The sequence below is a fragment of the Asterias rubens genome, chromosome 22 (assembly GCF_902459465.1).
Source record: "Asterias rubens chromosome 22, eAstRub1.3, whole genome shotgun sequence".
In the NCBI taxonomy this organism is placed as follows: Eukaryota; Metazoa; Echinodermata; class Asteroidea; order Forcipulatida; family Asteriidae; genus Asterias; species Asterias rubens.
This window is the reverse complement of record NC_047083.1, coordinates 8,486,225-8,510,088: the sequence shown is the minus strand read 5'-3', so window position 1 is coordinate 8,510,088 and position 23,864 is coordinate 8,486,225. Positions and strand designations below refer to the sequence as shown.

At 39.0% G+C, this 23,864-nt stretch overlaps 2 protein-coding genes across 8 annotated transcripts in view; one reads left to right on the top strand and one right to left on the bottom strand.

The window, feature by feature from the left end:
* The window catches only part of LOC117305095 (importin-7-like), a 29,437-nt gene extending 21,483 nt beyond the window's left edge, over window positions 1-7,954 (top strand). Inside the window, exons 20-26 of the mRNA XM_033789836.1 lie at window positions 200-292; window positions 736-956; window positions 1,992-2,134; window positions 2,895-3,028; window positions 3,370-3,505; window positions 6,149-6,265; window positions 6,874-7,954. Coding sequence (XP_033645727.1) covers window positions 200-292; window positions 736-956; window positions 1,992-2,134; window positions 2,895-3,028; window positions 3,370-3,505; window positions 6,149-6,265; window positions 6,874-6,959 — 930 coding nt within the window. The 3' untranslated portion in view covers window positions 6,960-7,954. The remainder of the gene's footprint in view (window positions 1-199; window positions 293-735; window positions 957-1,991; window positions 2,135-2,894; window positions 3,029-3,369; window positions 3,506-6,148; window positions 6,266-6,873) is intronic.
* Window positions 7,955-13,012: 5,058 nt separating this feature from the next.
* LOC117305271 (UDP-D-xylose:L-fucose alpha-1,3-D-xylosyltransferase-like) lies at window positions 13,013-21,894 on the bottom strand. Of its 7 annotated transcripts, XM_033790112.1 has the most exons (7): window positions 21,296-21,894; window positions 20,530-20,616; window positions 19,461-19,723; window positions 18,197-18,260; window positions 16,477-16,536; window positions 14,756-14,828; window positions 14,007-14,023 (listed from the first exon to the last, which is right to left on the bottom strand). In XM_033790112.1, the coding sequence occupies exons 1-6, from the start codon at window positions 21,363-21,365 to the stop codon at window positions 14,821-14,823; spliced, it is 552 nt and encodes a 183-aa protein (XP_033646003.1). In that variant the 5' UTR covers window positions 21,366-21,894; the 3' UTR covers window positions 14,007-14,023; window positions 14,756-14,820. The 7 variants fall into 7 exon arrangements, with proteins under 7 accessions (XP_033645999.1, XP_033646000.1, XP_033645998.1 ...); XM_033790111.1 differs by lacking the exons at window positions 14,007-14,023; window positions 14,756-14,828 and having other exon boundaries at window positions 15,573-16,536; XM_033790108.1 differs by lacking the exons at window positions 19,461-19,723; window positions 20,530-20,616; window positions 21,296-21,894 and having other exon boundaries at window positions 13,013-14,023; window positions 18,197-18,864.
* Window positions 21,895-23,864: the final 1,970 nt, after the last annotated feature.

The window sequence follows — 23,864 nt, the reverse complement described above, 5'->3', positions numbered from 1 at the left end:
TGTGATACACAACTGTGGGCTTTTGGACAACACTGTTTACCGAAAGTGTCCAATGGCTTTAAAAACCCATCTTTGTAATGCCGCAACTTAGTTTAGATTCTTTGTTAACATTGTTGCTGACATTTTTTGTATGTTTATTGATGTTTGTTGATATTTGTTGATGTCTGTTGATGTTGTTGATGTTGTTTTGTACAAATAGATACTCGATGAAGAAGCTGGTGATGACCCCGAGAGCCACGCAGCCAAACTGCTTGAGGTCATACTCCTACAATATAAAGGAGAAATAAATCAGGTACAGATAAAACTAAAAACTACATCCTCTTTTCTATGGTGTGTTGTGGCTGAACGGTTTAATGCATCAAAGTCAAGTTGGCCCAATTTCATAAAGCCTGTAAGCACAGCAAAAATAGGTTATCGGCCATAATACATTGTAATACCGAACATTTACTAGCGCTGTGACTGGTATTCCACTCCTTTCTTGCTAATAGCAAAGGAATTTGCAAAGTAGCGTTTTTTTTAATAGTTTTTTTTTATGAAATTATGTATACTATTTGAGTGAGAAATTACCTCTTTCTCAAAAACTACATTACTTCAGAGGGAGTCATTTCTCACAATGTTTAATACCATCAACAGCTCTCCATTACTCGTTATTAAGTTTTTAATGCTAACAATTATTTAGAATAATTACCAAAGTGTCCACTGCCTTTAAACAAAAGATTGTCTGTTGTTTTTTAGTGTGTGCCACTTTTCGTGGAGGTCGTCCTCAACAGATTGACGAGGGAGGTTAAGACGACTGAGTTAAGGCAGATGTGTCTTCAGGTCGTCGTCGCCGCCTTGTACTATAACCCCATGCTACTGATGGAAACATTAGAGAAGATGACGATACCTAATACCAACGAGGCTGTCACGGCGCAGTTTGTTAAACAGTGGCTGCATGACACCGACTGCTTCTTAGGGTAAGGGTTATGTCTTGTGTCTTATAGACCATGTGACCTTTGTTTACAATAAGTGTGACCTTGTACATTCTTTAAGTATTCTGGCAGGCAAGATACTGCATTGGTCCTATGGTAAAGTTGACATTTTGTGTCATAATTGCCACATAAAACCAAGAGTTATGAAAGTTAAAGCTGGACAAGTTTTGAGATGTGCCCCCTTTCATCTTATCAAAAGTTGATAATAATTAGACAGTGCAATCTCCATAAAATATAAGATTTTTATATTTTCTTCCATTTAGCTGTGTACAAATCATGCCTGCAGGAAGTCCAGGCTCTGTGGCTCTTTTGTAAACGTGTGATGTCACAGGTCACATCGTCTATAACATTTTTGTTAAAGTCCACAAAGGGCGAGTGGGTCAACAAAATTGGGGCCAGGTTTCCAAACCGTAAATGTATGGGGTATGATACTCTCCTTATTGCTGGGCGGCACAACGTGTTTTGCTCGGAGTGCTGGGCAAAAATTGTGAGTCCTCGGTAACTAAAACAATGGTAGAAACTTCAGTTTTAGATGTGGGAGGAGAACCCCAGAGTTTTTTAGGTCAAGTAGTGCCCAGATTAGGGGCAACGGGGCAATCCTTTGTGAAGGAGCAGGCCCAATCTGCTGGGAACAGTTTCCTCAATTTAGTTTCAATTATTCTTAATCAGAAGTTGGGAACGCACGGTAGAATTACACCTCAGCCAGTCACACTGGGTGCGTTCATTTAGCTTCCCTAGGTCGACCTCGGTCTGCCCCGGGTCCGCCCCCAGTGCCCTGCTTGTGGAGTGGGTCACTTGGGGGTGAACTGAGGTGCATGCCGTCACCACGAGAGGGCGAGTGTGATTGTTCGATTAGCTCTTGTCGGGGGCTATCCCGAGTGAGCACTGCGCAGTCGACCCAGGGAAGCTAAACGAACGCACTCAGTAACTTTCCGCGTAGTAGCGGAAGAAGAAGTTCAAAGGGGAAATGGCTAAACAAAAACTTTCTTTTCGCTAATGGCTACCTTTTTTTTATTTCAGGTTACACGACAGAAAGGTCTGTGTCTTGGGAATCTGTACCCTACTCTCGATCCCCAGTAAGCCACCCGTTGTTTTGGAGTGCGCCCAGCAGTTTATACCCGCATTGATCATGCTGTTCAGAGGACTAAAGAGGGCGTATGAGTGTAAGTTTGTTTTAAAGGCACTGGACACCTTTGGTAATTGTCAAAGACCAGTCTTCCCACTTGGTGTATCCCAACAAATGGATAAAATAACAAACCTGTGAAAATAAACCCATATAATAAAGCCTCAGACTGCAGTGTAGGTCTTTTAGAACCAAAGATAAATGTTAAAAAGCTCATGCTTGCAACTTTTCAAGCTCGCATGCTTTTCTGCTCGGAGTTTTCAAGTTTCTTCTCAACAGCCTGTCACATCCCCGAGTAGTAAATAAGCAAGTCGGTGTTCTATACTGCGGTGTTGAGTCATGCGGTCCTGTCACAGAAATTGTGACAGGACACCTAATTCACATAAAGATTTAAAAAGACAATGATTTTCCCATGTATTGGTGTTAAAAACAACGCACTGTCGTTACCCAGCAAAAGCGGTGCAGCTATCGGCAGTGTACAGCACTTAAGCATATTGGCCAAAATGGATTTTTTTTTATTTTTACGCAAAAATAGCCCTCTAAGGATTACACACATTTAGCTGCTGAATTTGTAATGGGTTTTACAAGGTGACCCTTTCCCCCTATGATGATGCGCTTTTGCAGTGTTTGTTGACCCCCAAACATGCCAAATACTGATTTGTGTTTACATTCATTGGTCGGTGTAATTAACAAAAAAGCAACCACCTACTACAAACTGTGGCTGTGCCCATAACTTTGTGGGTTGAAATAGCCCTGCAGGGATTAATCTAACGTCAAGCCCAATTCTTGCCACCCCTCAGGTCGAGCTACGGCGGAGGAGGAAGATTCAGATGAAGAAGAGGAAGACAGCGATTATGAAGAGGCGGCCTTAGAGAGTGACGAAGATGAAATAGACGAAGATGGAGCAGAATACTTGGAGAGATTAGAAAGAATCGTAAGTTTAGCTCCTGAATTTTTACTGAAGTAGCTCGTTTGTTTTGTTTGTTTGTTTATTCCATTCATCTTTCATACATACAGATAAAAAATTATTAATGGTCTCAATACAAAGTATATTATACAAGGATCTGGGTACTTGTTGTAGGACACAAAACACAATGTCCACAAATTTACCTTACACAATTTGAAGATGGTGGAAAGCTTCTTTTAGAATGTTGTAGTACATTGCTGTAGTTTTTTTTAAAAATGAGTAGAAAACTTGACCCCCACAAAATGGCTGACCGTGTTAAAATTTTAAATATAAAACTAAATTTGTTCTTATTCCTATGATGTCATCAGGCTAATGATCGAGATGACGATAGTGATGATGAAGAGATGTATGAGGAGACCGCCCTCGAGGGATACAACACCCCCCTCGACGACGAGGACGGACCATTTGACGATGAGTACATGCTCTTCAAAAACATCCTCACAAGTGAGTCAATAACTTCTAATCTCGTTGGTCTACAATCCCGGCCATATCTCGTTGGGCCCCCCCTGCCCCCTTTCAATGTTGGTTCCAATTGCTGATTGTGTTCTGAGTTGTGTTCTGAGTTACAGTCAACATTGAGTGGGGGGCGGGGGACAAATGTTTTGAATGTGAATGGGAAGTGCACAGGGAATCGTTGTATACAACGTTAGGAAAGGGTGGCCCAAGCATTTTGGCCGGGATTGTAGTTTGTAAAACATCATGGGGGCCAGCGGAGCTCTGTCTCCCATGAGACTGGACGGCAAATGCGGTCCTGTGTTGAGTCGGGACCGAGAAGGCTGGTGGGGCCCTAGCCTGCCTGGGTTGAGGGGCTCTAGAATTGATAAAGGTCATGGGTTTGAATCCCACCCAAGTAATATGACTGTGATTTTGTTCACAGAACTCCGGAAGTACTGGGTATTCAGTCGCAACTATTTTCAGTAGTCAAGGTGGTGCAATTAAGCGAGTAATAGGAGACTTTCCAACGCTAGGTGGCAGCAGACATACCGGGTAAATTTCCATTGTTTACGTAGTTCTGAACATGCGCATAATTCTGAGAACAATGGATTTACCCGGTAAGTCTGCTGCCCTCTATCGTCCCAGAAAGTCTCCCATTGAAAAGCGGCAGTCGCTACAAGACAAAGCAACCAATAGTTGCAAATTTTTGTATGACATTGTTAGCTATTGTTATTGTGATCAAATGAAATTGATGTACCTACATTGTATGTATGTGTGTTATTGTTGTTTTCTTGTTGGATTTAACAGACAATTAACTTTTCAGCTGACCAGCTGCTTTACTTGTTCTTTGTTTCACACTGACTGATCAATTTTCCCCTGGAATAATTCTCTGGGGTTTTTCTCCCACATGCAAAACTGTAACTTCTTTCCTTGTCTTCTCTCCATATGGTTATTGGCTGGAACAGCGATTGAGTTCACTTTTCTAAGAGTTCTTCACTTTAAATAAATGAAATGAAATCTTTCAGGAAACTGCTTTGTATACCTGATTTTTATTGATGATTATTTCCTCCCATTTAAGACCCCTTTAACAAAATGTGGTGTTTAATTTTAATTACTAGCTGGTCCAGTTCTTCCTTTATTTTTTTTGCTCACTGATTATTTTCCAACCTTGTGTTTGGTTCTTTTATTTGTACCACGCCCAACATTTACTCATCATTGATTTGATTATTACAACTGAATGTTTAAAGTAATATTACTGTGGTGTTCACCTTTGTACTCAAAATGGTTATTATTTATCATTTCATTTAGATTGGTTGTCTATGTAGGCATAAGGCTAAAGCTACAATTTTGTTTCTCACCCTTAATGTAGTTAGTATCTATTAAAAAAAAGATATGCTATTATTGTTGTTGTTGATTTGGTTTTGAATTAAAGGAACACGTTGCCTTGGATCGGTCGAGTTGGTCTTTGAAAAGCCTTCTGTAACCGTTTGTTATAAAATCAATATGTTTAGAAAGATGTTGTAAAAGTAGAATACAATGATCTACACAAATATGTCTTGAAATTGTGTGGTTTTCTTTTTACCTCGTCGACTATCACGGTCGGCCATTTTTGACTCCCATAAATGGCCGACCGTGTTAGTTCGCGACGTAAAATGAAAACTGCAATTTTTAGTGATACTTGTGTGGATCATTATATTCTACTTTTATAACATCTTTCCAACCATATGCATTTCATAAGAATTGGTTTCAAATTCTTTTCATAGACCAACTCGTCCGATCCGTCCGATTCCTTTAATACAAAATAATAACAAAACTTAAACAGCGCTTGAACAAATGACACTAGTCAGACACCAAGCAGGTACAACTGTATGGACAAATAAAAAAAATAAGACACTGAATAATTAAAACAATTCTTAAAAACACTCTACCTGTAGGATAAAATTAATAACTGAAAAGTAATATTGCAATTTGGTCATAAAATACAAAATATTATGAAACGTTAATGGTTATTCAGCAGGCTTACATGCAAAATTGCTCATCAACTTTAGGATTGTCCTTTTTAATTATTAAATATAAATAATTATTATTTATCTAATTTTGAGTTTCCGTTTTATGTAGGCTTAAAGCTATTCAATTCTATTTGTTATCTCTTAAAGGCAGTGGACACTATTGGTAATTACTCAAAATAATTGTTAGCATAAAACCTCACTTGGTAACGAGTAACGGGGAGAGGTTGATAGTATAAAACATTGTGAGAAACAGCTCCCTCTGAAGTAAAGTAGTTTTCGAGTCACCTGAAAGCACACAACTTTGTGTGACAAGGGTGTTTTTTCTTTCATTATTAAATCACAACTTCGGTGACCAATTAAGTTCAAATTTTCTTAGGTTTTTGTTATTTTATGCATAATGTTGAGACACACCAAGTGAGAAGACTGTTTTTTTGGCAATTACCAATAATGTCCACTGTCTTTAACAGTAGGATTGTCCTGTTTTCCCTCGAGATATTCGCATTTAATGTTTATCATTTAGTATTTTTTTTTAAGTTGATGTAGGCTTAAAGCTAAGCTACAATTCTATTTGTTATCTATTAAAAATGATATTATTATTGTTTTGGTTTGAATGATAAGAATTATCCTCTTTTTTTTCCCGCAGATATTCAAGCTCATGACCCGTCTTGGTACAGCGCCCTCACCGCGCATCTCTCTCCAGATCAACAGAATGACATGCAAGAGATTGCCAAGATGGCCGACCAGAGGAATGCAGCCGCAGGTAAGCAAGATTTTATATGCTTAGCAGATTTAGCTGGGAACCAGTCTCAAACAATATGTAATCTGTAGGGATCAAAACTTTTCATGGTGGAAGTATAAAGCACCGGTTCATATGTGAATGCGATACGAATGTTGATGACACAAATTTATCAATGAATAATTCGCAACAGTTGACTTGTGCTCGACTCTTGCGAAACGTTCGCTGCGAAAACAGTCTTGTGACCTCAAAATTCAATCCCATTCGCATTTGCTGGAAGAACAAACGGCGTTTAACCAAGAGAGGTTTGCAGTAACACTGTTTGGATATCTCTTTTTGAGCAGTGTTGGTTCTGAAAAGACCCAGTGGTTAACATCTCAGCATTTCGATCAGTATGCTCTGATCATCTTCAGGAGACTGCTGGACTATAAATTACATACAGGCCACAAAGGCCGAGGTCTTCGTTACCCCTGGTCTTGGCCCAAGTGCGCCTTCAATGTTTCTCATTGAATTTAAGATTTTCCAGTGCCCTAAGGAAAATGAAAATAGCCTTGCCCTTTCAACATGTTCAAAGATGAAATTCCAGGCCTGAATATTATTGACTAATTATTTTTTATTTTTTTATTTTCTAGAATCCCGAAGAATCGAAAAGCAAGGCGGTTACAAATTCCAAGCTCCAAGCGTCCCATCAAGTTTCAACTTTGGTGGAATGTCATAATCATAGATAGAAAATAATTAACATTATGTCAAGGTCGGTGTATAAAGTATTACTTGGCGTCTCATCATTATTTCCCACCCCCCTCAGAAAAAAAATGGAGTAACCCCACTCGAAAAACAGTCACCCGCTTGCCTTATGCCATCTTAAACATCTGGGAACCAATCAAGTGATGCTCTAGCCCTCCTACTGTCTGACCGTTTAATATCTTGGGTTTGAATGATAGATAAACTATGCCAACCTGCAATATGCATGTGGCGAATGCATCTACACAGTTCACAGTCGACCCTCCTACTGTCTGACCATTCAATATCACCCCTTGGGTTTTGAATGAGACACTGTAGATGAACTATGGCAACTTGCAGTACACGGTCAACCCTCCTACTGTCTGACCATTCAATATCACCCCTTGGGTTTTGAATGAGACACTGTAGATAAACTATGCCAACCTGCAACTTGCAGTACACGGTCAACCCTCCTACTGTCTCGCCATTCAATATCACCCCTTGGGTTTTGAATGAGACACTGTAGATGAACTATGCCAACCTGCAACTTGCAGTACACGGTCAATCCTCCTACTGTCTGACCATTCAATATCACCCCTTGGGTTTTGAATGAGACACTGTAGATGAACTATGCCAACCTGCAACTTGCAGTACACGGTCAACCCTCCTACTGTCTGACCATTCAATATCACCCCTTGGGTTTTGAATGAGACACTAGATAAACTATGCCAACCTGCAATTTGCAGTACACGGTCAACCCTCCTACTGTCTCACCATTCAATATCACCCATTGTGTTTTGAATGAGACGCTGTAGATGAACTATGTCAACCTGCAATTTGCAGTACACGGTCAACCCTCCTACTGTCTGACCATTCAATATCACCCATTGGGTTTGAATGAGACACTGTAGATGAACTATGCCAACCTGCAACTTGCAGTACACGGTCAACCCTCCTACTGTCTCACCATTCAATATCACCCCTTAGGTTTTGAATGATACACTATAAACTATGCCAACCTGCAACTTGCAGTACACGGTCAACCCTCCTACTGTCTGACCATTCAATACCACCCACTGTAGTTTTGAATGATAGATAGTCTGCCAGCCTGCAATATGATATCATTTGGTGCAAAGTCAACCTTCCTACTATCTGACCATTCAATATCATCAACTTTGTTTTGAATGATAGATAAACTTTGCTAGCCTGCATTATGATATCATGCGTTGTACAGTCAATGAATGATAAACTCTGCTAACCTGCAATATGATATCAGTGGTGAATGCATAATACACAGCACATGTACTGATAGCTCAGTACACAGTGCACAACCCATGCAGTTGTGTGGTTTACGATTGACAAACTCGGTGGAAAATGTTGCGGAAAGTTAGGGGGTTAAAAGCTTTTTCAGGGAAAGGAATTTGTCTGGCTGCTGTTCAAAGCATGGTTCGATTCGCTGTACAGTATACACTTCATCAAAGTTGAGGGTAACTTTGTAAGGATCTGGGGTAGTTAGAGCTGATTTTTTTGTTGGATTGTTTTGAGGGGTGGGAAAGCCTTCAACTTGTAAAATTTTCATTCTGCTTTTGGAAATTGAAAATAAATTGTACAAAACTGTCATTGTTTTTTGCCTTATTCTATTTTACTGCTTGTGGATACACAACTTTGTTGTCAAATTTTTGTTTTATTTGTTGCAATGGAACGGATCAGGCGTTAATAGCTGGTTAGATGTGAACTAAAGTTGCACAAGCATAGAGTCTGGATTTTGTAGGAATGAGCTTTACGGTATCCAACACTTTGGGTGGCAAATGTCCCGACATAACTCCGACAAATGCAAGTAATTTGTTATATTTTTTTTATATATTTTTTTTGTGTTTTTTTTTCATTTCAAAATAGAGGCTGGCATTTCTGGATTCAGTAGGAAATGAGCTTTCCAACGGTATCCAACTCTTTGGGTTGCAAGTTACACCCTGACACCCCTCCCAACAAATAAAAGTAATTTTCATTAATATTTGTTCAAAATGGGGGTCATCAGTTTAAGATTCAGTAGAAAAGGAGCTTTTAAACGGTATCACACACTTGGGGTTTCAAACATCATCCTGACATTTTTTATTATTTTTTTTTTTTTAAATAAAAATTAGTGTTTCTGGATAAAGTAGGAAAAGAGCTTTCCAACGGTAACCAACACTTGGGGTTGCAAATATCATCCTTACACCATCCCAACAGATAATATTTGTCACTTTTTAAAATTATTTTAAATGGAAGTCGGCATTTCTGGATTCAGTTCGGAAAGAGCTTTCCAACGGTATCCAACACTCAAGGTTTCAAAAAGCTTTGTGTCGATATCCAACACCTAGATAAGAGAATATCAAAATTATCTACGCATATAACTTGCCTTTTTGTTTAGCACTTGGAGTTCGAAATTGGCATGCAATGACCACCCCTCCCCCCCCCCCCAAATAAAAAAATGCAAATCCAACAAATTGAAACTAAATTTGCTATTTTTCAAAAACTTAGTTGGGAAAGAGCCAACATTGAAATCTGCAAAAGCCTGACTAAATCATTCATGTAATAAACTTTGACCTCGCACGGCCATTTAAATTTTGGATTAATTTTGTTATTTTTAAGTTTAAAGAATGTTGGTTACCAAAAGATATGTCCGAAGTCGTCATCAACAGTATATAGAGCTTTCCCAATATTATTTTGTTTGTTTTTTTGTTCTTTTTTCCGTTTTATTTATTTATTTTTTTTAATTGGGTACAAAATACTAATGTGTACATAACTTACGTAATATTTTTTACCAAACACTCTATGTGTAAAACTGTATGGTAGCCACCTTTGTCTAGTCCCCTGTATATGCAATGGCTCTATAGTTCACTTCATCATAACCAAGAAAGGGGATCTGACTACTTTTGCAGCTTCAGTCTGGTCTCATTGATTTGATAGCATCTGAAAGCACACAAATTTGTGCAAAATTTTATTTATTCTTTCAATATTCCCTTGCAACTTCGATGACACATTGAGTCAAAATTTTCAGAGATTTTTTCTTGTATGCATTTGTACCAAATGTGTCCAGGGGTCGATTTCACAAAAAGTTGGGACTAGTCCTAACTTGGAACTAGTCCTAGGAGATATTAAAAACATATGGCTAGTCCTAAGGTAGGGAGAGTAACTCGTCCTTACTCGAAATAAGACTAGTCTTAATTCTTTATGAAATCCAACCCAGTTCCTTTAAAGGGAAGGTACACGTTTGGTAATTATTCAAAACAAATATGAACTTAAAAAGTGACTTGGTAACGAGCATTTGAGAGCTGTTGATAGATGTGTAAAACATTGTGGGAAACGGCTCCCTCTGAAGTAGCATCCCTCTGAAGTAGCATAGATTTTGGAATTGAGGTAATTTCTCACTAAAATAGTAAAAGACTTCTAGCTAGAAGTCTTTTATTTCTATCTGAAAGCACACAAATTCGTCCAACAATGGTGTTTTTTTCTCTCATCGTTAGCTCAGATATTGGGATACACCAAGTGAGAAGACTGGTCTTCCTTCCCATTCAGACCAATACTACCACACTGAGGCTGAGAGGGGAATTAGTCTGGTCCCATCTTGGTGTGTTCAATATCAGTATTCTGTATTGCCATTGTAGTCAGGGTATCAGACAAGGTGTAGAGTACTTAATAAGTATCTGGTTGAGATGCTCCAAAATTGTAAAAATGTAAAATAAAATGTCATGGACTGATTTTCATCATGTCCTTACACCGGCCCTAGAACTGTTAAGCCAAGAATTCAACTTCAAAAATAGATATTTGGTATGCCTACAGCTACTCAAAGACCGCAGAAAACGGGAATACAAAAAAATCCCGTCTGAATTTTTTTATTTCCCTAAGTATGTTGAAATTAACTGTTAAAAATAACAACTTTCAAAGTACCAAGTATATTATTTTCCTTTAAAAGCGGTTTTTAAATTATTTTAACAATTTTTTTTTGTCTCGAGTCAGGATTTATGTTTCATTCAGCCTCACTCACAAACAAATAATAAACAATAACAATATTTAGTCAATTTCCACAATGTGATGAAATACCATGATCAATTGTATTGTAATCAATTTTTAATAAATAACAACAACCCAGTTTAACAATTATAATATTCTTTCAACTGATTATGTAAAATAAAAAGAATGTTTGAATTTTACAAGTCGGTTTAGACTTGGAACAATTATTAAAAAAAAGAGGAAAACCTGCAATAAACTTTGAAGTGTTTGGCAGTGTCTCGTTTTGTGTATAATGTATACAAAAAACAAACATTACTGATATTAATTTTTTGTGACGTCGCACCATTGATGAAAGTGTAGAACCTTTAATGGCCCTTGGTGAAACACCATGCATGTTTAAAGGCACTTGACCCTGTTGGTAGTTACTCAAAATAGTTAGCCCATTACCATACATAAAAACTTAAATGAAAAGTTGTTAATAGTTATGTATAAAACGGCCTGGGAGAAACGGCTCCCTCTTTAGTAATGTAGTATTGCGAGAGGGGTAATTTATCACTCAATCGTACACATACACACAGTGGGTGCTTTCGTTTAGCTTCCCTGGGTCGACCCCGGTGTGTGGCCGTTTTTTCTTCCAGGACGAACGTGGGTAATTATCTGCACACGTTCGTCCTGGGGAAAAAACCGTCACACACCGGGGGCGGGGTCGACCCAGGGAAGCTAAACGAACGCGCCCAGAGATACGCTGTCAACTTCTATGGAGGACGTGAAAGCAGTGTACAGGCATGCAACTCTTCCGCGTTTCCGCGGAATTCCGCGTTTTAAAAAACTGATTAGCGCTAAGAAAAACATTCCGCGGTTAGCGCGATCTTAAGACAATTTACAACAATGCATCGTAACGCATGGTCTGGCCTCTGCCGCGGCACGCAATCCATTCTACTGCATGGTCAATCTAAAGCCCACAGCAAGCAATGCATACGTTTACATACTGCGTGCGGTCATTAATAGCCGTGTGTACGGTCAAAGAATCTCAAACAGTGGAACGCACCCCGTGGCGCAGGCGAGTTGTGTGCTAAACCAAGTTATTATACAGCCTTGAAATGAGTCTAAGGTCATGTCTTCGTCTGGTCCCGCTATTTTGCAATAGTATACACGTTTTGTACATGTACTGTGTGTGTGTGAGTTAGTTACCAAACGTACATGTATACTGCTGCTGTGTGCGAGTCTCTCATTGCGCTACGAAACAGTCGCATCTTCAAACGTCCGTCAAAATGACATCCAAAAGAAAAGATATTTTAGAGCGGGACCGAGTGGTACCTGGCCAAATTAAAGCCATAGATAAAGGAGTAAAAAATACCTGGAAGTGGTTCTGGTTGGAAAAATAAGACGTAGACGGTAAACTGCTCTCCGAAACCGTCCGGAAAGTGGACAAGCCAGGAATGGCATATTGTGTGATGTGCAAGACGGCAAGCGGGGACAAGTGGCTCTCACCGACCATTGTAAGGCGGCCAAGCATCAGGAGTTGATTAAGTCGCGGAAAACTAACTATTGTTTCCCAGGTAGTTATGAAATTTGCATAAAATTATTATTCCACCCCCCAAAAAAAAAAATAATAATAAATCTGATTTTTTTTTTTTTTTTTTTTTTTTGGGGGGGGGGGAATAATAACTTTATGCAAATTTCATAATTACCTGGGAAACATTAGTTAGTTTTCCTCAACTTAATCAACTCCCAATGCTTTGCCACCTTAGAATTACGGTGCATACATAGGCAAGGTGTTTTTCCATTTTATTTTAGTTGTATAAAACACTTCACTTTGTCTTTGTCATACATGCTAAGATTGATCCTAAGAGCATAAAAAAACCTCAACACTTTTTAGGGTACCATTGTGGGTCTCGAAAAGTTTCCTTTTTTTTCATCGGGCAGTTGCATGCCTGAGTGTGCTGTTTGGGCATCTATGGAAAGCTTACGTTACTGCACGTTTATCCAATGATATCACTGTAGCCAATAGAATCACTGGATCTGAGTAGCAGGTACCTTTCAGGGGCCCAGTCAACACATAACCAAGAACAATGGAGTTACCTTGTTTAAAGTCTGCTGCCACCTAGCGTCCCCAAAAGTCCCCCATTGGATAGCCAATCAGCTGACCTCAAATTACCCAAAGACCATATTTCTTGAGTTTGTTAACCTTCACGTCATGTCCAATAATGTAACTCAAATGCAAAACAATGGTGTCATTGTTCTTTTTTCTCCAACTGTTGTTAAAGTACTGTAAGCCATCAGGAAACTGGCCATTCTTTAAGGTTTTCACTTTTAACCCCGGGATCTTCTTCTTTGCAATCAACCTATTTAAGACGTGTTGATCTGGCGTGTTCTTCTCCGTCGTTGCCAACAAGTGAGCCCATTCTTTGACTAAATTAATAGTGTTGTTTGTTGGACTGTAGTACACGATCCCGTCACAGAACCACTCCCGTGGTGCGGTAAACTCATTATGCAAAGCAATATCAAAATCCCAATCCATGTCCCTCAATGGATCACGGAACCAAAAAGTATCAACATCCATAAACAGAACTCGGTTCCCGTTCTCTAAGAACGAAAGAACGTACGCTGGACGTTTGTTGACGAGGTGGTTGTACACTTTTGAGTTGAGTCTCATCGCCTCGCTGCCGGTTTTGCCGGAGTCGGTTTTCTGGATGCGAAGCCCTGGTTGGGTTTTTGCTCTTTCAGATAATACCTCGTAAGACTTGTCATCTTCTGTGATGATTGTGATGTTGGGTTGCGCCCCAACTCTCCGGACGCTCTCCAGCATGTTTTCTGTGATGTCAAGGAACCCAGCGTTAGTAGTGGTCAGGACTGCAGTGTCACAGTTTTTGTTAATCCCTGGTTTGGTACAGTCAAACACTGGTGCAATGTATGACACGGGGTAGATGAGTGGATGACGGTGTTTGACGAATGCGGTGGTCCGGACGATAGTGGAACCGCGTGTTTTATTCAGTATTTGACGATCAGTTATGTCCCATTCATTAACTAGGACTATATTTGGAGATATTTTGAAATAGTAGCAGAGCAAACCTGCAAAAACAAGTAAATTTCTATCAGATACTTCTTTGTTTTTGTAAACTTTCTTTTAACTTTGGGCCGAGGTATAGTGTGGGGTACAGATACCTAATCCATCAAATATAGGTGGTTTGGGGTCAGCAAAACATCCATCAAAATACCACTCAATAATAAACGGTGCAGGAGCAAACAGTGAAATTACAATACTTAAAGGCACCAGGAAGTGGTATATGTGTTTTGATGAGTGGAATGTGAATAAACAGTTAACTAAGGTTTTAAACAATCAGTTCTTATTTTATTTACAAATTTAAGAGTAGACCCCGATCCGAGAGGGCGCTGTTCGTGACGTCAATCGAGGCAGACTTTGCCTGTAATGCGTAGAATAAACACAATTGCAAAGTACATGTACGGACCAATCGTGAGTTTGTACGTTTCAAAAATGCCGACCAGGTGTATTGCTGCTGAATGCAGAAAAACACTTTTTGAAATGTACCAACTCACGACTGGACGTACATGTACTTTGCACGTGTGTTTACTATACGCATTGCAGGCAAAGTCTGCCTCGATTGACGTCACAAAAGGGGTAGGCGGAGTCAGCCCCAAACAACTTTATGTACTTTTTAAACATTGACAAACAGTTACTAAAAAAAATTGTTTTATTGTTCGTAAGCATAATTATACTCTTATGTTTGAAAGAAAAGAAAATTCTATTTCCAGGTGACTTTAATAATATTATAGGAAACTTACTGGTTAAAGCAACTGCTACAAAGAGAAAGAAGATATATAGTGTAGCCCTTGATGACATCTTGAAACTAAGTACCTACAGGAAATAACAGATAAAAACACGGAAATAGTAAGGCTATGTTAATCGCCACTCACAGTAAAGGCTTCGAAATGTGTACCTTCCACAAGTAAGTTTTAGAACATAACAAAAATATATATTTTAAAGGCAGTGGACACTATTGGTAATTGTCAAAGACAAGTCTTCTCACTTGGTGTATCTCAACATATGCATGAAATAACAAACCTGTGTAAATTTGAGTTCAATTGGTCGTCGAAGTTGCGAGATAATAATGAAAGACAAAACACCCTTGTCACACGAAGTTGTATGCGATGGGTTTAGATGCGTTTAGATGCGTTTAGTGTGGTGAGGAACAGCATACATCTTCCATGACGTTTCCCATATGGACGGTAGACATTCCAAGTAAGCTGTTGTACTTTCTCATAACGTGTGAGATGTCTCTGTAATAGTAATAACTACGTAAAATTTAATGCCGGTATGTTATGTATGAGAAGTGCAAGGCGTTTTATTAGTTCTTACGCAACGATCTGTTTTATGACTTGGGAGGTCGGATGGTTGGGCTTTAATGGACTCAATTGGTCGACGAAGTTGCCAGAGAACATTTGTGTGCTTTCATATGCTTGAATACAAGATCTCAGCTGAATTTGGACTCGATTGGTTGTCGAAGTTCAAATTATTATAGTGAGAAGTTACTTCTTTCTCCAAAACTATTTTACTTCATAGGGCGCCGTTTCTCACAATGTGTTATATCAACACCTCCCCATTGCTCGTTACCAAGCAAGTTTTTATGCTAACAATTATTTTAATTTGAGTAATATTATCAAAAGTGTCCTATGCCTTTAATGCCTATAATGATCAAAATGTTATAATAATAATAATAATAATAAACAGTTCTTATATAGCGCATAATACAAAATAAAGTCTCTTAGCGCTTCTGTGATTGAAGAGATGGGTTTTAAGTCGTGATTTATTAAATGAATATGTCAAAGCAATAAACATAAAAAATGATAATTTATTTTTGCAAAAAATATTTAATTTTAATTTTATTTTATTGAAGACCACCTGTTGGTATTCATTTTACCCCCATAAGGATCTCCTAAATATGCAAAGCAATTTAATTTGACAAAATCAAAAGTCATGAGCAGATGAAATTGCAAATTTTATAAAACAAAACAAAGGGAAAACGATTGGCGTATAATTTATCTATACCACCGCACAGTGTACAACCTTGCTGATGCGTAATATATGTGTCAAGTCTTTCATGTTCATAATTTATTATAGGCCTATGGGCCTACTGCTCTGGCATACGTAGCCAGCTTTTATACAATCAACCTCTCCCCATTACTCATACCAAGTGAGGTTTTATGATAATAATTATGTTGAGTAATTACCAATAGTGTCCACTGCCGTGAATGTTTTAGTGAGAAATCTATGGGAGCCATTCTCACAGTGCTTTATCAACAGCTCCCATTGCTCGTTACCAAGTAAATTTGTATGCTAACAATCATTTTGAGTAATAATAACCAAATATTGCCCAGTGCCTTTAAATAAAATAACATAATACAGTCAGCCATACGGGCACAAGAATTTTGAAAAAATTGTAAATTATTAAATCTTGCCAATGATTATAATTATCTTACTAAAATTACATGAAATATGCTCCTACCTTGCAAGTGCTTGTGAATTACGACAGTGCGTTGTTGGCTTGTACGGCCTGCACGAAAAACTAAATTATAAAAACCTTCATGAAATCCAGCCTTTTTTCATCTTCTGTTGCAAAGCCATTCTGGCGTGACGAAGATTGGTTTACAATACCCCATGAATACCCTAAGTATGACCGCATGTCGTATCCAACAACACCTATTATACTATAGTTTGGGGTCAAATAATTGCGAAAAACGGCTCTATTGTGCGATCGAGTCAGGAGAAAATAGCACCCCAAAAAAAACTTACACTGTAATTTTATGCAGCAAAAATATTGCGGCGTGCATCGGCAAATCAGCGCATGTTTTGTTTGCTCATCCATGCATTAGCATACCTTGAACATTTGGGGCTTAAAGGGGCTCAATTGGTCATCAAAGTTGCGAGAGAATGATGAAAGAAAAAACACCCATGTTGGAATAGTTTGTGTGCTTTCAGATTTAGGAATAAAAGACTTCTGGCTAGAAGTCGTTTATTATTTTAGTGAGAAAATATCTCTTTCTCAAAATCTATGCTACAACAGAGGAAGCCGTTTCTCACAATATTATTTTTTAGTAACTATTAACAGCTCACCAATGCTCGTTACCAAGTCAGTTTTTAAGTTAATATTTTGTTATGAGTAGTTACCAAACTTGTACCTTCCCTTTAAATCTGTTGTGCGAGTCGGGAGAAAATAGCAACAACAAAAAACATGCGACATTTTTTTTCCCAGCAAAATTATTGCGGCAAATCGGCACATTGTCAAAGACTAGTCTTCTCAATCGGTGTATCACAACATATAAATATGCACAAAATAACAAACCTGTAAAAATTTGAACTCAATTGGTCGTCGAAGTTGCGTAAGCAGGGGTCGATTTCACAAAGAGTTAGGACTAGTCCTAACTTAGGACTAGTCCTACGAGATATACAAATTGCATGGATAGTCGTAAGTTTAGGACGAGTAACTGGTCCTAACTCGAGATAAGACTATAACCGTCCTAACTCTTTGTGAAATCCACCCCTGCTCTATTAAATTCAGCCCTAATACCATATAGCTTGAAATTCAAAGACAAACGGTCGTTGGCACATTATATGGTAACTTTTTGACCTTTAATGGCTCGTAATTTGACACCTGATGACGTCATCGTGACGTAATAAGCGCTGACGCGTAACGCTTCTCAGTGCGTAATTCCTATAATAATCGCTCCAGATTTTCGGCGATTTCTCAAACATGCGACCACCCTTGAAATAAAACTTTTAGATGTTAGCTTGTTTGAGTACATCTACATTTACTGGACACTTTCGGAACAATAAAAAAAAAAAAAAAAAAAAAAAAAGTTCCCAGACTTACAAATACAGGGTTTACAGAAGGTAGTGGGGAAAGACTTCTCTTGAAATATTATTAAATGAAATGCTTTACTTTTTGAGAAAACATTAAACCAATATCAATTCTCGATATCGGGAATTACGGATTTATTTTAAACACATGTCATGACACGGCGAAACGTGCGGAAACAAGGGTGGGTTTTCCCGTTATTTTCTCCTGACTCCGATGACCGATTGAGCCTAAATTTTCACAGGTTTGTTATTTTATTTATAAGTTGTGATACACGAAGTGTGGGCCTTGGACAATACTGTTTACCGAAAGTGTCCATGGCTTTAATAAGGATAAAAACAAGCAAAAACTCAAAGCTGGTGTACCTTACCTGTTAACAACTCGACACAAAAGTACTTCCAATATATACAGTAACCGCCATCAACAGTAAACCGCTAGAAAAAAATCATCACAAATTTTGTGTATAATTATTACAGAATTGATTTTTGCTAACAAAACAGTTGCTGGCAATCCACTGCCTTTAAAGATCACAGCAATGTCGGACATCTATTAATAATAAGAAGCCCATTTTTTAAGTATTATTTTACACTCAGGTCGAGGTTGCAATCAGGCGATTCAAAAGTCATATTATCCACAAACCAAACTTCTTCAATGCTTCTACTTTTTTCTCATGACCAATGATAAAACTCAAATGTAAGACATTCACTGACTCCCTATGTCTTTCTCCTCCATTCCTCCTGACTAAATCTTTTCCCGTCTGGGTATTTAAGAGGGTCCAAAGTCCTCACCCTCAACCCGGGGATATCAGAGGTTGCAATCAGGCGATTCAAAAGTCATATTATCCACAATCCAAACTTCTTCAATGCTGCTACTTTTTTCTCATGTCCTATGATAAAACTCAAATGTAAGACATTCACTGATTCCCTATGTCTTCTCCTCCATTCCTCCTGACTAAATCTTTTCCCGTCTGGGTATTTAAGAGGGTCCAAAGTCCTCACCCTCAACCCGGGGATATCAGAGGTTGCAATCAGGCGATTCAAAAGTCATATTATCCACAAACCAAACTTCTTCAATGCTGCTACTTTTTTCTCATGTCCTATGATAAAACTCAAATGTAAGACATTCACTGACTCCCTGTGCCTTCTCCTCCATTCCTCCTGACTATATCTCTTCCCGTCTGGGTATTTAAGAGGGTCCAAAGTCCTCACCCTCAGCCCGGGGATATCCGAGGTTGCAATCAGGCGATTCAAAAGCCTCTGGTCTGAGGCTCTGCCCCCGTTCATTGTAAGTGAGAACACCCACGACCGGACGAGCTGCAGGGCGCCCTCTGTTGGTCTATACAAAGCAAAACCGGCACAGAACTCGGCTTTGGGTGGGTTTAACTCATTGCGGAACGCAACATCGAAATATTTCCCGCTTAAATCAACAAAAGGATCCCGAATCCAGAATGAGTCTGCGTCGACAAAAAGAACTCTGTAACCCATCTCTAAAAATTTGAGTATGTAATCGGGACGTTTGTTGACGAAATTATTAAAAGGTTCAGAGTTTAATTCCAAGTGGCTTGAAGTAGTTTTTCCTGAGTTGGTTTTCTTGATGCTTAGTCCGGGTTGGGTTTTTGCTCTTTGAGATAATACCTTGTAGGATTTGTCATCTTCAGCGATGATCGTGATGTTTGGAGGGACCACCATTCTCTTAATACTCTCCAGCATATTTTCTGTGATGTCCAGGAACCCGGTGTTTGTTGTAGTTAGGACCATAGTGTCACAGCTTTTGTTAGTCCCTGGTTTGGTGCATTCAAACACTGGTGCAATGTATGACACTGGACCGGCCGTAATGGCTGGTTGACGGTGGTCTTCGCTGGTCCCACTATGCGGTGTGGGCATCCTTGCTAAAACCCCTACACACACAAACAAATTTTGAACATGTATGAGGAAAATAAGGTGTTTTTTAAAAAGATGTTTGTAATTGATGTTAGAACTGCACAAGTCTATTTGGTTGTGACGTTCACGTAGCCCACCCAGGACGCCGCCATGTTTAAATTACAGTAATTTTACAACATTCCCTTGTCATTGGCACGGAATGTAGTTCAGCTCACAATAAATACTTTAAGTTCATGATTAAAAAATGTTCTATAATAGGAGTAGTGTACTGCAATTTTTAAGTATAAATTGTTTAACATTGCCAGGATACAGTCGCATTGTTCATACATAACGTTAGAATACCAAATTTAATTTGAGGTATTGCATGGTGATATCAATATGGTGTGGGAGACACCATGTGTGTTTCTACTTGCCAGGAACAGTTTGTTCTTTAGAGAACTGTCTTGCTTTATATTAGGGACTTTTCGTTTTCAACGACGGATGGTTCTGCGACGGTAAAGATGACATTTGGCGTCATCTGCGCATGCGTCGGCTTTGAGGACGGTCGTCCCTCAATTTCTACGACAGTTACTTGGGATGAATCTTCGTTGTGCTGAAAACGACAACGTTTAGCTGAACAACCGTCGCAGAACCATCCGTCGCCGAAAACGAAAGGTCCCTATTATTCTACCGCGGAGTAGATTTATCGGATTTTTCGGGAGACTTCTCAGTTCTGAAAAGAACTGTCCTGCTTATCTTGGGGTATAGAGGTATAGAAAATCGCTTGTGACTTCTAATTATTTACCTTTTAGAGCATTTTTTGGTTAACATAATTTGAATGTACCTTTTTGGTAGTTCTTTACTTCGCCATGTATCCCTGGGTTCCTCCTACTGTCATCCACGTTGACGTCATGTTGAGACGTCAAGTAACCTGTCAAAACAAATCACTACGTCATCAAATCAAACTAATAAAGTACAAGGAGTGTTCTAGACTGGTCCCCTGCCTTTGGCCGCAAGGATATAAAGACAGGTAATGGTTTTACAGAACCAGTGATTTCATTGGATACCATTGGATAAACGTGCAGTGACGTAAGCTTTATCTCTGTTTCGATTGGTCCGATGTGATGTAGGTGCAGGCTGACTAAGCTTTTTTCGGTCGTCTGCATGCGCATGTACATTGCATTGGATACAATGGTTTCATTGGATAAACGTGCAGTGACGTCGGTTTTCAGTTTCCACATCAGTGTTTTGATTGGTCAGCGAGATGAGGTGACAGTTACCCTTTTGGTCGTGTAAATATACGTATACAAGTGTACGTCGGATTTCTCTGCGAATCTAAAGGACCATGAAGGCCATATGAATGAATGAGAGGTCAAAGGTGATTACGGACGTAGGCTCGTAGGCAGTACTGTGGTGTAAGCCAAATTCACTGCGAGCCTCGAAGTGTAACGTCAGATGTTTAGGCTAGAGTTGTCTTTAGTGCATCACATTTGAAATTATTTTTAACAAGATAGGGCGCTATGTCCCTTTTTATTCCTTCTCTTTTTTCTTTGCTTTTGTTCTTCTCTCCTTTTTTGTATAATTGATTAATAATACAAACATTCACTCACCCAACAGAAGAAAGCAAGTTATCAAAACAGTAAAGATGATCGAACTCTTTTTGCTGATGACGTAAAACATTTTTGAGCTACTATGAAGTTCCCTTATTTCGTCAAGCAAACTGAAGTTTGTGAATTTTAGTAGTTAACGAAGGGAAACCTCTACAAGAGTGCTCGAAGCTATCATGGTTTTTACATCACTCGATCGTCCACTGGTGAAGTTTTGCAGCTATTAAAACTATGACTCATTCCGTTGAGAAACTGTAGTTGGTGAAATTTAGTAGACATAAACGCTTACGAACGGGCTAGTCCACACTGGAAACTACTACAAGTTATGAATTGGTGTTATGTCATTTCTTTCACAGTAGTCTCGAAGTATTTCTATACCTCTATGCTCGAACCTATGCTTGTGGTTTTTACATCACTGGATCGTCCACTGGTGAATTTCTGCAGCTGTTTAAACTGCATCATTTATGACGAATAAACCAATTATGGATTGATGTTCCGTTACAAATTTGATTGTGCAGGTTTTGGTTAGGTCTGATTGTCTGACTAAGGCACAAAATTGTCTCGATGAAAAAAGACCTTGACTTCCGATCACATTCACTCAGCTAAACATCCTGTTGTTGTGTGTATAGTACTTTGGGTCGAGTTGGTACCGAGGAGTGCTGACGTGTCGTCTGTGCCTGACAGTGACCCCCAAGGTCCCGGGAAAGGATCTTAAAGGAACTGTATGGCCACATTTTGGAATTGTCAAAGACGAGTTTTTTCACTTGGTGTATCTCAACATAATATGCGCACAGTAACAAATCTGTGGACTCAATTATTGTTCACCAAAGTTGTAAGAGAATACTAAAGAAAGAACACCCTTGTTGCACAAGTTAGTGTGCACTTCCAGATGAATAGGCTTCATAAAGTCTTCTCAAAACCTACTTCAGATGGGAGCCGTTTCTCACAATATTGCTCGTTACCAAGAAAAGTTTCTATGCTAACAATATTATGTTGAGTAATTAAAAAATTAATGTCCAGCCTTTTAAACGATGTGTTAGTGCGGTACACGTGTTTTTAAACTAGTCTTGAAGTCAAGACGGTAGTTGTTAAACGCGGTGCAGCTACGGGGACGGTACACTCACCCTTCGATCTCAGTATGGGTGTGTGAGTTGCATGTGTATAATCGCACTGTGACTGTTGCATGAACGGCAGACAAATAGGCAGCGCCTAGCGACTTGTCATGAAGTCTAGTTTTAACGTATCAGTACGTTCTTCTCATCAGACTGTGCACTATATTGAAGACACCCGTAAGGCTTGTTTCGAGTCGCTCTTTAAATGTTTTGTCTCCATAGTGTGCAATTGTTTTTTCGCACAACTACACCTACTATCTTTCATGAAGAAGCATAGTGTTTACGCTGGGGCTATCTTAGACTTGTGGACAAGTCGTTAAATCGATCACACGCGGTGAGATACTCGAGTTGTGGCGGTGCTCTCGCGAGATCACTGCTCTCGCGCGAACTGCTGGCTCCCCGATCCTCACCGCGTGGGACCGATTTAACGACTTGTCCATCCACAAGTTAAGGGCTATCTACTATAGACGATGTGACCTCTGACGTCACACGAAAGATTCGCGCGCATACCGCCGGGCAAAACCTTTGTGTTTTGGCAGCCAGCTAGAAAGTGTATAATCTTACCATGACAACGTGTCTTTTTGCCCGGCGAAACATGACGTATAGTGTTTTTTCAACAGAGGGCGGTTTGCATGTACACATAGGTTATAGTAACGGTGCCGAGCAATTTCGGTATATAAAAAAGAGGATTGAAGTCACAGTGTTTGGCTGGAGTCAAACGAAATCGAGGGCTTAACATGCCTATTATCATTTACTTGCTATAAATTGTGACTGGTTTCCACTATTTTCTCCCGAGTCTAGTCACACAACGGATTAATCCTAAATCTTTATACAAAATTTTGTCAATCAAGTATGGTGATGACACACCACGATGTATGCGACTATTTTGTTAGCTCCACCCTTTCTGTTTAAGTGGTATAAAATAATTTCATTTGTGTTATTAACAAATTGCGGTTTACATAATTTTTGGTTTTCATTTTATTCATCCGATATACTTTCACAATATAACACACAACGATAAACACCTATAGATGAAGTTTGAGTTACTATACATAATGGTTACCTGAACAGAGACTTCGGTCTTTGTTCTAAAGAAAATATTTAAAGGCAGTGGACACTATTGGTAATTACTCAAAACAATTATTAGCATAAAACCTTTCTTGGTGACGAGTTATGGGGAGAGGTTGATGGTATAAAACATTGTGAGAAACGGCTCCTTCTGAAGTGGCGTAGTTTTCGAGAAAGAAGTTATTTTCCACGAATTTGATTTCGAGACCTCAAGTTTAGAATTTGAGGTCTCGAAATCAACCCTCTAAATGCACACAACTTCGTGTGACAAGGGTGCTTTTTCTTTCATTGTTATCTCACAACTTCGACGACCAATTCAGCTCAAATTTTCACCGGTTTGTTATTTTATGCATATTATGTTGAGATCCACTAAGTGAGAAGACTAGTCTTTG